The 13,927-nt window shown below is 36.8% G+C and overlaps 2 protein-coding genes across 2 annotated transcripts in view; one reads left to right on the top strand and one right to left on the bottom strand.

Annotated features, from left to right (window-relative positions):
- Positions 1 to 13,927, bottom strand: part of Gmd (GDP-mannose 4,6 dehydratase) — a 202,612-nt gene that overhangs the window by 17,553 nt on the left and 171,132 nt on the right. The window lies entirely within an intron of this gene.
- On the top strand, positions 2,558 to 8,035 carry LOC149690607 (uncharacterized). The gene has a single exon (XM_089870526.1). The coding sequence runs from the start codon at positions 2,558 to 2,560 to the stop codon at positions 8,033 to 8,035; it is 5,478 nt and encodes a 1,825-aa protein (XP_089726652.1).

The raw sequence follows: 13,927 nt of genomic DNA on the forward strand, positions 1-13,927 counted from the left end.
GCACATGCGCCTGTTACGTTCTCACCAGACATAAACGTCCCGCACATGCGCCAAATACGTTCTAGACAGAGATAAACGTCTCTTACATGCGCCAGATACGTTTTCAACAGAGGGACAAAATGATCTGGTATATAGGCGCGCGGTTCTCAACCACCACACCTACAAATCCTTCACGGGGTAAATGTAGAAAACCATTAATGTAATAATCACAGCTATTATTTTACTGTAAGATTCTTTTTGTACCCCCCGTGTTATGTCCCCTCCAATCTAGAGAAAGCGAGCGTCAAAAACTATTAACGATAGCTGCAATAGCACTTGGGGTGTCGTGTGGAAGAAGAAATCTCTTGATTATGCATTAGTCGGTGGAAATCAAAGGAAATAGTTATTTGCATGATGGTTATACATTGGGCCGCCACATTTTCACACCACCAAAAAATTTCCCGCCATTTTTTTCTTTTAAGTTATAATGATTGTAATAGATTTCCCATAAACGGCATTACGCGCATGCCTTCTTTTTCGGATCCCAAAAATAATTACAAGGAGAGACTTCCACAAGGAATAATGTTTTAGTCTGGTTGAGAATGAGTAAGGCAATTATGAAATACGATTATTTTAATAATTATAGTTGACTATTCTACGTAGGGTGTATCTAAGCATCTTTGGTGTATCTCGTGGCACACTGAGGTAGGATATTGTAAGGGCTCTGAATGGTTAGGTATTTAAAATTAAAGGTAAGGCCAGAAAACGTCCTAGAATTTAGAATTTTAAGAGAGGAGCGTGAACTACGATTTGTAACGGACATCCATCCCGTAATATTCCGAAAGAAAGAATAAGATTCACCCGAATAAATCGTGCTTCTTATAACCGTGTACCGGATTTTTATAAGACGAGAAAATTCACCTTTGAAATACCTAATCCATTGTCGTACGTGGCAAGTGGTTTTTTATTCCTTCGTCCCAATCCCAGCTGTGTTTTACACCTTTATTAAATTTAATATTGTATTTAAAAGTGTCGGTTTTCTTCTCTAAATTTAATTTTGAATAACCAAGTTGCTAAATTTTTAGCCACATTGTGGTAATTGCGCAAGGTTAAGGTCATAAATGGTTAGGTAGAGCTATTAGGGACTTTCAAGAATTGGGGAAAAATTGTACAAATGCTGTTACGAATTGAAGTAAGGCTATACTTGTCATTAGAAAAAGTTGGAAATTAAACTTTATAATATTTTAACATGGGTTATTGAAGAAATGGTTAGGAACACGAAAGGAAGGTTTTTTATTTTTATTTCATAAGAAATAAATCGATTGAAGTATTAGGTTAAATAATTACCCATGGTTAAATGAAGGAATGGTTAAAGGAAAATGTTTTTTCATTTTTGTTACCATAACATTTCTGATCAATTCATACCAAGAAAGTTTCCTATAATTTCGACAACGGTAAACTAGAAACAAGTGTTTTTTTTAAAAAAACCAGCAACAACTTAATCTAGCTTCTTCATCTTTAAATAAAGAAAACCCGCCAAAAAAGTTCTTCTAACAATGGAGTAACTAGTTAGCAACTTCCATTTAAAAGTGATTTCTTTTCTTGATTCTCTCTTAAAACGAACGTTGGCGCCATTGATAAAGATCTTGTAGAAACTTTGTCAAATTTACATTATAAATTAGTATAATTTTTTCTTGTATTACTTATTCATTGCTTAATTAAATTTAAAATAAAAATAAAATCTCTAAAATTTAAAACTTAACCTAAAAAAAAAAAAAAAAAGGAATAAATATCTTAAAAACGAAATGTTCAAAACAGGTTATAAAAAAAAAGCTGACTAAAATAGACATTGTAAAAAAAAAGAAAAACGCAAATAAACGCCTTGTAAAAGAGAGAAGCTCTATGGGTGGAGAAAAACCGCGTAAAAAGCCTACGTTAATCCCTTAGTAGCGAACGTTTACCCCTATCTCGCTTCTCTCTTCGGAAAATAACCAACTCTTTTAAAATGTAAAGCTAAGCCGTAGGGAAAGAAACTGACCACGTCACGGGGTTTTCCTACGGGGCCCCAAGTTCAAAAATTTGTAACCTCTTTCATCTAATAAAAACCAGATTCTCTCCTGCCCTCCAAGAGGAAGGGTCTCACAAAAAAAAGTCTTAAAAAATAAATAAAAATATTAACAAATAAAACAAAGAAATTCATTCCACAGGATTTTTCAGTCGGTCTTGTGGTAACGATAAATTAAAATTAGCTCTCCCAGAGTTTAAATTAAAAATATATATAAAAAAAAGGCAAGGTTTCGAACCCAACCAAAACCAAAAAGAAGGGTTTATTCATGGTGCGAGAAACCCGGGATACTGCTAACGAACGGGCTTCTAATGAACTTGTGAGAACAATATCATCTCGTGAAATCATCTCGTGAAAGAACAATACGGTGAATTATATCATCCCGTATAAATCGAATAAAGTGTGCGCGACAAAAAGTATCCTCGCGAAAAATACGATGAAAAATATCATCTCGTAGAATTAAAAAGAACTAAAAGAAATACGTAAGTGGAAATTTAAATAAAAATAATTAAAATGTCGGACACCGGAAGTAAAGATGCCGAAGAAATGGCCAAAATAGACTCCGAAATAAAGAAAATTAACGCGTTACGAAGTACGGTACGCGCAAATACAACCGTAGCTATAAACGCCTTAAAAAATTTAATTAATGATAACCCAATTAACGCGGATGATATCGAAGATCAAATGTCCATTTTGGACTTAAAAACGGAAAGTTTAAACGCGTTAAATAAAAAAATGGACGAACTAATTGATCCGGATAGATACGACCTAAAGAAAGAAAGCGATAAGGTAGAAGAATACCGCACAAATGTGCAACTAATCCGGACTCAAGTTAAAAGAAAGCTCAGAAAAGCGGGAATCACAATGGAAAATCTCGAACCCGCAACATCATCGGCCAGCTCAACGGTGTCGACTCAAGAACTCGCCGCGAGCCTTCTTCAACAAGCGAACAACGAAGCGAGGCTTCCGCCGCTCGTCATCACCAAATACTCCGGAGAAGTAACCGAATGGATTGGATTCTGGAGCCAATATTCTACGACAGTGGACAGCAAAACTTCTATTTCCAAGGTACAGAAATTCGCCTATTTAAAATCTTATTTAACTGGCGACGCCTTAAGCGTCATGAAAGGACTGAGCCCGTCGGATGAAAATTATGACGAGGTTATAGACTTATTAACTAATAGATTTGGTAGAAAAGACATGGTATCACACGCGCATATGCAAGAATTGTTAACTTTAGAACCTGTAACAAATTCGGGGGATTTGGCCGCTCTGAGAAAATTTTACGACGCGTGTGAAATAAATATTAGAAGTTTGAGGTCGATAGGATTAGATACAATGGATAATGGTGCATTCCTATGCCCAAAATTAATAGCGTGTTTGCCTAAAGATGTAAGATTAGAGTATACAAAAGCTAGAGGTACGTCCGCTGAATGGGACTTACACGGGTTTATTGACTTCTTGCGAAAGGAAGTAGAAAGTCGAGAAACGTGCGAACGGTTAGGAGAAATGCGCCGATTTAAAAAAGATTTTGGTCAAAAGAGTGGCTTCATTTCGCAAGAAAATCATCGATTTAAACCACCGCCAGGTTTCGCAAATAATAGAAGATTTGAAAACAAAAATGAATTTAGAAACTCGTCCGCGGCCGTTTTAAATACTACCGTAAGGGCCCCTGGGAGAAGAGCGGGGGGAAGAAATGTGTTTTGTATTTTTTGCAAATCAAACACTCATCCCACGAGTAATTGCAAAAATTTCACGCTCTCTGAAAAGAAACGAATGATTGAAGAAGATAATCGCTGCTCTATATGTACAAGATTTGGTCATGAAACTAATGACTGTACTTCTTACTATAATTCATGCAAAATATGCAAGGGCAAACATAACGCGGCTATATGTGAGAAAAATGAAGTCAATAAAAAACAGGTTCAACCTAATGAAAATAGGCCAAATCGGGAAACAATAGAAGTCGCGACGAATTCGGTAACCTGTGGAAACGGACAAATGGTCCTACTCCAAACAGCTGAAGCTATCGCTAAGAATCCAGATTCTGAAAGCGGAACCATCGCGCGTTGTCTTCTGGATCAAGGAAGCCAGGCTAGCTTTGTTACGGAAGACATCTCCAGAAAATTAAAACTGCCCATAGTAGGAGAGAGAAAAATAGAAATAAAAAACTTCGGAAATGAAGAACCCGCCACAGTAGTAAGAAAACTAGTTAAACTCACGCTCGAAAACGCGTACCAAAGAAGCGAAAGGGTCGAAATTCTAGCCCTGGAGGTTCCCTATATTTGTGAAGCTGTAGAAACCGCCAGGTGCGAAGATATCAAAGAAAAGATGCGGTCAAAACAACTCCAATTAGCCGATCAGTCAGAATTTAAAACACCGTCCAATTCTACTATCGGAATCTTGATCGGTGGGGACACCTACTGGGAGTTTGTTAGTGGACAAATAGAAAGATTCTCCAGGTCCCTAGTGGCCGTCGAAACCACCTTTGGATGGGCCATCGGTGGTCCAGCAAAAATAGGTAGCGTAGCCGTCGGATGCTACGCCGTTAGAGTAATGAAAGTGACCGTCACAGAAAAAGAAATTATGAAACAAATGGAAAAGTTTTGGTCATTGGAAGCCATGGGAATTCAAGAAAGTCAGGAAAAAGAAACGAGCGAAACAGAAGTTATGGAGAACTTCAAAAAAGAAATAAAAAAAGAAGATGGGCGTTACTACGTCAAATTTCCATGGAGCACCAGTAAAAAGAATTTGCCAGACAATGAAGAAGTGGCTAGAAAAAGAATGGAGACGCAAGTCCGAAGGTTTAACAAAGATCCAGCTTTCTACGAGCCTTACAAAAAAGTAATAGAAGACCAATTGTGCAACGGAATCGTAGAAGTAGTAGAGAATCCCGAAATAAAACCCGATGGAACTTACTACCTTCCTCAACAAGGAGTAATTAGACCAGAGAGCTTAACAACTAAGTTCAGAGTGGTTAACGATGGGTCATCACATGCCAAGGGCGCCCCATCTTTAAATGATTGCATGTCATGTGGTCCTAATCTAAATCCGGACCTGTTAATCCTCATTCTCAAATTTAGAAGACATTTGGTGGCCATAACCGCAGACATAGAAAAGGCCTTTCTTCAGGTGGGATTGGCTGAAGATGAGCGCGATTCAGTACGGTTCTTTTGGGTGAAAGAAGAAGACGGAAAAATAAACGAAAAGGAATTTCAAGTCATGAGGATGACACGGGTACCGTTCGGGATAACGGCCAGTCCTTATCTGCTAGCCGCGACAATAAAAACACACGTTCAAGGCTACGTACAAAAATATCCAGAAACTTGTGAGGTGCTGGACCAAGAACTCTACGTGGATGATCTCACCACCGGGAAAGACAATATAAAAGAGGCTTTCCAGTTGACAGTCGAAGCGTCAGAAATCCTAAAAGAAGCTTCAATGACTCTAAGAAAATGGAACTCAAATAGCGCGGAATTAAGAAAAATATTCCATGAAGAAACAAACAACCCCAACTCAACTTTGAAATTCGAAGGACCCTTGGAAGCCAAAGAACAAAAAATATTGGGCTTGACTTGGGAGCCCGAAGCCGACGTTTTGTCAGTCGACTTGAAGAACCTGTTAAATACCGTTCAAACCAATAAAAACAGTAAAAGATTTGTTTTGAGCGTTGTTGCTCAAATGTTTGATCCTGTAGGGATTATCTCGCCATACACCATGCGAGCCAAATTTGTATTTCAAGAGCTATGGAAAAGAAAACTCGATTGGGACTCTCCCCTACCGGAAGATTTGAGCAAAGAATTTCAAAATTGGCTGGAAGACATGAAAGATCTTGAAAAATTGAAGTTACCCCGATGTTATTATTCGGATCCTAAAGAAGATATAATAGAGAAAGAACTACACTGCTTCACGGACGCGAGCAAAAAAGCCTACGCCGCGGTAATTTTCATGCGTTACGTCAACAAGAAAAAAGAAATCAAGGTGTCATTCGTAGCTTCAAAAACAAGAGTCGCCCCATTGAGCAAAACTACCGTTCCATCTACTAAAGAGCTGACCATCCCAAGATTAGAACTGATGGGCTGCCTTCTAGGAGCTAGATTAATCAACAATGTCAAGCAAATATTCAAAGAAAATATTAAAATAAACATGTGGACAGATTCCACGATTGCCAGAGATTGGATTAAAGGTCAAGCGAAACTTTGGAAACCCTTCATTCAAAACCGCATCAACGAAATTCAAAGTTTGATAGAACCAAAAAGCTGGTCGCATTGTCCAGGAAAGGAGAACCCAGCTGACCTCCCAACAAGAGGGGCAACGCCCCAAGAAATGATAGAAAACTCTCTATGGTTTCACGGACCCCCGTGGTTAGGAGAAGAAAAACCTCAATGGCCAACAGAACAAGAACCCGAGTTTGATTACAAACAAGTTGAAGAGGAAAAAAGGAAAGTCGTTCTAGCCGTAAAGATTGAAGAAAAGGTTGGACTCCAGCACGTGGTCGATCTGACAAGATACAGCGACATAAACAAAACTCTTAGGATTATCGCTTATCTATACAGAATAGCCAAAATGGCAAGAAAAGAAAAAGCCGAAACGGGTGAAATTAGCACCGAAGAAATTAACCACGCTGAAAATATGCTAATTAGGGATATCCAAAAGGAAGATTATGGAAAAGAAATTAAAGCTTTAAAAGAAAACAAGGACTTCCCTAAGGATTCGACCATTCTGACTCTAAAACCAAAACTTAACGAAGAGGGTCTTTTATGCGTCGGAGGCAGACTCGACGACTCAGAATTCTCTTACGCAATCAAACACCCCATAATCTTAAATAAAACTCAGCAAGTTGCCCAGCTTATAATGAAAAGATGCCACGAGGCAGTACTGCATTCTGGAATACAGGCAACCGTTACAGAGGCCAGAGAAAGATTTTGGATTATCGCCGGAAGGCAACTTGCTAGGAACGTCGTGAGGCATTGTTATAAATGTCGAAGATACGCTGCAAAACCAAGCCAAGCACCCATGGGAACTTTACCCAAAGAAAGAATTACGCAATCAGAGCCATTTGCAGTGGTCGGACTGGATTTCGCCGGCCCTCTAACGGTAAAAATGGGCAAAAACATAGAAAAAGCGTACATTTGTTTATACACCTGCGCCACCACTCGTGCCATACACCTCGAGTTGGTTCCCTCATTATCAACTTATGAGTTTCTCATGTCACTTAGAAGAATCATTGCAAGGAGAGGCATACCGTCTATAATCTATTCAGACAACGCCCAAACGTTCAAACGAGCAAAATTGGATTTAGATTTACTCTGGAAAAACATAGACAATGACCAAAGCAAGCAATTCTTTACCAAGCATAGAATTCAATGGAAATCTATAGTAGAAAAGGCCCCTTGGATAGGTGGATTTTACGAGAGACTGGTTAAAAGCGTCAAACTCATTCTAAAGAAAGTTCTCGGGAAAGCTGCCCTATCTTATCAAGAGCTTACAACGGTCCTCCTCGAAACCGAGGCCGTAATTAATTCAAGACCGCTAACTTACGTGTTCAATACCGTGAACGAACCAGAGCCATTGTGTCCCGCTCAATTCCTTACTGGAAAAAGATTAACCGCTTTGCCACATCAAAAACTAAACACCAATGAAATTCCAAAATCACAAGAGGAATTTACTAAACGGCTACAATATAGAAATTCGCTTATGGACAAGCTATGGAAAAGGTGGAGGCAAGAATACGTGCTAGAATTAAGGACAGCGCATCACATTAATCTAGCCAAAAATAAAATAAAAGACAAAGTTAAGATTGGTGATGTCATGCTGGTCCATGAAGAGAAAATTCCAAAACACATGTGGAAGTTAGGTGTAGTTTCAGAGGTTAAAGTAGGTCGGGATGGAGAAATTAGATCGTGTTCTATAAAAATGGGAAATCAAAATGTTATCAGACGGCCAATCCAGCTTCTATATCCATTAGAAATTAACCAATTTTCTGATTAAAAATAAATTTACTTAACGCAACCCCCCCCCCCTCAAAATAAAAGTTTCCTTGTAGTGGTAATATTAAATATTACCCGGGGGAGTGTAGAAACTTTGTCAAATTTACATTATAAATTAGTATAATTTTTTCTTGTATTACTTATTCATTGCTTAATTAAATTTAAAATAAAAATAAAATCTCTAAAATTTAAAACTTAACCTAAAAAAAAAAAAAAAAAGGAATAAATATCTTAAAAACGAAATGTTCAAAACAGGTTATAAAAAAAAAGCTGACTAAAATAGACATTGTAAAAAAAAAGAAAAACGCAAATAAACGCCTTGTAAAAGAGAGAAGCTCTATGGGTGGAGAAAAACCGCGTAAAAAGCCTACGTTAATCCCTTAGTAGCGAACGTTTACCCCTATCTCGCTTCTCTCTTCGGAAAATAACCAACTCTTTTAAAATGTAAAGCTAAGCCGTAGGGAAAGAAACTGACCACGTCACGGGGTTTTCCTACGGGGCCCCAAGTTCAAAAATTTGTAACCTCTTTCATCTAATAAAAACCAGATTCTCTCCTGCCCTCCAAGAGGAAGGGTCTCACAAAAAAAAGTCTTAAAAAATAAATAAAAATATTAACAAATAAAACAAAGAAATTCATTCCACAGGATTTTTCAGTCGGTCTTGTGGTAACGATAAATTAAAATTAGCTCTCCCAGAGTTTAAATTAAAAATATATATAAAAAAAAGGCAAGGTTTCGAACCCAACCAAAACCAAAAAGAAGGGTTTATTCAGATCTATTATGTTTTATATTCTAGGCGATCTGCCTTAAGATGTAGAGCGGCATCTTTTATCATAATCTTAATAGGTTTTTCCTCTTCCCCTCCCCCTTATCTTCTCATACCCTTAAGACTGAATAGCTGCGTATAGCTTTTCTTTTTCATTTGTATTTTGAAGTGAGACACGAAGTGCCCAAAACCACTCATCACCCTCTTGTTTAGCTACTAATAAACAAAAATCCGGTATTTTCTTATGGTGTTTTTAAGGTAAAATCAGAAATATAGATACCCGCAAATACTGCCGTATTCAAAACATCAGTTGTCTTTGATAAGCATCTCAATTTAGCCCTGTTTTATTTATTAATGGGGGGGGGGGGGTTCTGGTTCAGAGCCTTCATTTAAATCTTGTTCTAAGCCTTGGTCAGTAGGATTAATTAAGGATATTCCTTCTGTCGTCTGGTATTTTATTTACAAAACAAAACTGTTATTATTGTATATAATTTATGAATGGCATATGAGTACCAGTGGTGAAAGATACTTTGTAACATTCGTCGTCTGCTTGTACATTATCTTGACCTTGGTATACCCAAAGTCAAACCAACATGTATGTTCATTTATTCTTTGATAACAAAAAAGGCAAAGAAATTAAACGAAAGGGTTCACTCTCCACGCAAAATTAACATATTTCTTAACCTTTCACCTTGGATCTAACAGCTTCAAAAGTAAGAAAAGTCGATAATTTAAATTACAAATATTCAGAGCTCGCGGTTGGTTATGAATATAATTATTAGTTTTATATAATACACCCAGGGGTTAATCGAACCGCTTTTGAACGAAGCGAGAGAAAAAGAAGTAAAGTATTTAAGAATTTCTCTTTTTCAAAAGATGTATGTATACAGGGGGGATATCCCGAAATGATCGTGAAAGGTCGGAAACGATCGAGTTGGTCAGAAAAAAAAATAAAAAATAAATATAAAATCTCATTCGTCGGTCTCTTTGAAGTCTCAAAAAGCCAGTCCAGAACCACGCTCGGGCATGCGCCCTTTATAGAGACACTAGTGCCATAAAAACATTTATTTCAATTTTTATTCGATTTATAGAGAAACCACTTATAATAAATTCCCCCCCCCCCTCTAAAAAATTGTGTCCCGAGGGTTCGAAGTCATAAACTAGAATTCCATAAATGAAAGTAAAGAATGCAGACAGAAATCTACCTCCAATACTGTTGTTATTTTTTCCATGAAATTTCCACGAATTAAAATCCAAAAAAACAATTTTCCATAACACATGAATATTTCATAAACTGAAAAATATATATGTGTTCTTTTTCAAACTCCTTAAATGTTTCCTTAAGTTTTAAAACGGCGTTATGTAACCTAATAAAATTTACCCCAATGAGCTTAAAAAGTCATTTTCAAACTCAATAACTTTTCCAGGAGCTTATGAATCCTATTTCCTTCCCATAAATATCAAGAAATGTTCACTTGAAAGTCCTTCAAGTGATGAGCTTCCGATAACAGGGGTTTTGAATCTCGCCCCTGAATCGGCCGCTTTCGAATACCAAAGGCGCGAGAATCACCAATTACAATCTATGTAGCAATATATATAGATAGCATAAGTAAGGCATTAACAATAAGTCTGACACTGTAATAAAAAAATTCTAAAAGGAAGGTTTAATTATTCCCACGATAAGGGTTTCACGTGAAAAGTGAAAATTAGCAACGTTGGAACAGCTCTAAAATATTCCATGAAACATCCTTGAGTTTATACGTCCTCATAGTTTACAGACTAGGAGGACTCATACCATTTACACAGGGAGGCCAGGCTTCAGACACAAGGAGCCCTGACTGACTCACTGTTGGAGTCTAAAGTCAAGCCTCCTTGTGTAAATGGTATGAATCTTTCTAGTCTTTAAACTATGTACACCGTTTGATTCTACTTAACACAAAATGTTTGACAAAAACAAGTTGCTTTATGGGGAAATCAAGGACATACTCTTAAACACAGCGAGTATCGAATCCCACACTTATAAGTTATCATGTCACTTATGAAAACGGGCAAAGCGTTAAAAAGATAAATTTTTAGGTGGTTGTTGAATGTTGTAAAAGACTCGAGACTGAGCTACAGCAGTCTCCCATATCGTAATATTTATAAAAATCATAAAATTTCATACGTGATATGTATAATCAAAATATTCCCCTATAGCAAAAAGAAAAAAAAAAGAACTAAGTGAAAATTACTAAATTAATTGAATAAAAATTATTAAGAAACTTTTTTTTAACTTGAAATCGCACGTACGATTTGAAGTTTTTAATGAATGTTTTAGCACTAAGGTGAAACAAAATTAAAAGAACCTGTTTCATTAAAATTAAAAGAAAAAATTATTTATAGCTTATGACAGGATATTTGCGTATACTATATTATAAGTTATGGAGAGAGATTAATAAATTAGCATATATATATTTCAAAATAACAACAAAAAAATATGTTATTTAATAATAACAAATCATTATCATATGCAAATTAGGTTCGGCAATGTTTAATTAATTTAAATTACGGTTGAATTGAAATAACGGTGAGCGGCGCGGTCATATTGCGAATTAAACAAGTATTTTAAACTAATTAATGAAACCGGTTAAGTTGGTTTAAGTTTATTTATATTTAAAGGTTACGTGTCATTCAAATTCGGGTGCAACTTTGAAATAGTTTTTTTTTATTAATTATATTTAAACGCGCAAGTTCAAGTGACATTTTTTTTAAAACCTAAACATTTTAAGTGACACCATACGATGCTGTAAGTCAACAACAATCAAATGTGATTTTAAAGAAAACCATAAGGGCCCTTATGGTACAAGCAAGTATCCATGAAAATTGCCCCAGAGGGTTGTAGCAGACGTCATGTTTGTGGCTAACTTCTAAAGAAATGCCGACACCTTAATATTTCCGCCCATATTTTCTTTCTCATTTTAGTTATTTTATCATTTGGTCCCCCCCTGTTTTTGGGTTTAAAGATTTTTCTAGATAGATTTTCTCTCTCAGTCTGTTTTTGGCCGCCGTGGCGTGATGATAGGCCAATTTGTAGTGGCGTTGACGGCGCTAGTGAGGAGCCCAGAGTTAAGAACCGCGACTAGCTAGCGGCGCCTGGTGGAAGGCGTGGTAACTCTAACGACGCCTGAAGCGCCGCTCTACGGTGTGGTCCGACAAAACTATTTAATTCCCCCCCCAAACTTATACATCGTCTAGCACTCTACATCGAGTCTCTCAGTCTCTCTCTCAACTTCAATAATGCCAAATTGCCACTTTTCCCATTCAAATAGAGGATGAAACCCAAAATATTTAGGCCCGAATTGCATTTATCCAGAAATACTTAGGCCTTGGTCATCGGTAGGCTTAGCAAAAGTGCTTTTTCACTCACTATCTTATGCGGGCACGGTTTAACTGGCTCTCTAACCGTAACCCAATATAAACAGTATAGTGTGTATTAGGCTTAAGAACAATTGCGTTACAGTCTCACTAGGAATAGAAACGGTTCTCCCCACTTATGCAGACACTATATAGTACTCTCTCAAAACTCCGTTCGGACGTATTTTCTCTAAGGGCTTTTACAATTTTTAGAGAGGTTGGCTAGAACGATGAAGATATATTAGGATTTTAGCGCGGGGCTTGCTCGAACAGTTCTGGAAATCTTAGTAACATGACAGTTCTTAACACGAAAATGGCCTTAGGCTGACGAACGCTTCGTATAGTGCGGCTTGAAACAAAGCTCTAACGCGTTCGAAAAGAGAAAGAACTGTGATGTTCGGAGAAGACATCGCCGTGTGGGATATAACCCCAGAATAAAAAAATATATATTGAGTTAGCCAAGGCTTAAGATTCAAAATAGTTCAGGCTGGTTGGTAGCTAATGCGCTAATGCAACTAACTACAAAGACAAGGCTTAACGAATTTATCCCACAAGAGAACGTACGAAGAAAAGGAGGAACGAAGGGAAAAGGTTTCTCTCTTTAAATCTCCTTTGAAGTTTGCCGACATGGGTCAGTATCTCCTCCCATTCGCCTCAGACTAAATTCATTTCGAAAAGAAGGGGAATTAGAATTTGGGGAAATGAGAAATGTTCATTAACTATTTTTTCCATATACAGAAGTACACAAATTGAGGTTATTTACGTTATTTCAACGGTCTTTCTACGTTTGTCGCGACTTAAACTAGCCCACTTCGAGTTTATAAGCTTCTGATAACAGTTTCCCAGACACTAAAACTTATAATTTCAAAACTGAAAAGAATTTAAAATAAAAAAATATCTTCTTTGTATTAATAAAAGTAGAAACTTTTTATCGTTATGTCAATTTGAAATGAATATGGCCTTAAGCCAATCTCTCAGATTAATTGATAGAGTCTTTAAATATAATAAAAATAATTAAAAAAATTAAACCTTGAAATATAGTCATATATATATTATATCATTTTTCATTATTTCTATTTAGCTAATCTCCCAATAAAAAAGTTTGGAACCTCGCGCCAGAGAACATGTGTTTTCCCATGTTCGACCTTTGAACCTTACAAGCTATAGTCCTTTCAGACAAAATTTGTTGATCTTCCAACTTAAAACTGTTATTTTTGGGGAGTGCTAAAATGTAGATCGTAAATCCTCAGTAGAAAATATCTGTAGGAAAACTTTATAGACAACTGCTTTTGTTGAAAAGTCGAAAAACCGGGACATTTTATTTCTAAATACAAAGTTCGCTCGCCATCGGTGTAGAAATCGCCTAATGCCCCGCTATAAATTTTCTATAGGAAACCTGCGGTATAGTTCTGGGGTACACCGGGGCGTAGTGTATAAGGCGCGAAGGGTAAGCCTGGGTCATCCTGGGCGCAGTTTTCGGATAATTTCGAGGAAAGAACTACAACTGATGTTTAAAAACAAACCAGGGTCTCTGAGTTATTGATGTTTCTTTTTAGGTTTTTGCGGGGAGTTTTTTTGTTCGAAAGAAAATATTGGATTTCGAATAACATTTTACTGCCGAAATTTCTTAGCGTGAAAGATTTAGCTTCCAAATTTTATTGGAAGAACTACCTATCTGCTGTTTCTTTTCCTGTATTTACTAGAATTTTCAAAAGAACGTTCGTAAATTATCTTA

Source organism: Phalangium opilio, unplaced genomic scaffold, assembly GCF_054372755.1.
Source record: "Phalangium opilio isolate 3A_F unplaced genomic scaffold, DU_Popi_V2 ptg000031l_1, whole genome shotgun sequence".
NCBI classification, from domain to species: Eukaryota; Metazoa; Arthropoda; class Arachnida; order Opiliones; family Phalangiidae; genus Phalangium; species Phalangium opilio.

Excerpts from the sequence above, each read along its gene's own strand:
- LOC149690607 (XM_089870526.1), top strand. The coding sequence starts at position 2,558 with ATGTCGGACACCGGAAGTAAAGATGCCGAAGAAATGGCCAAAATAGAC.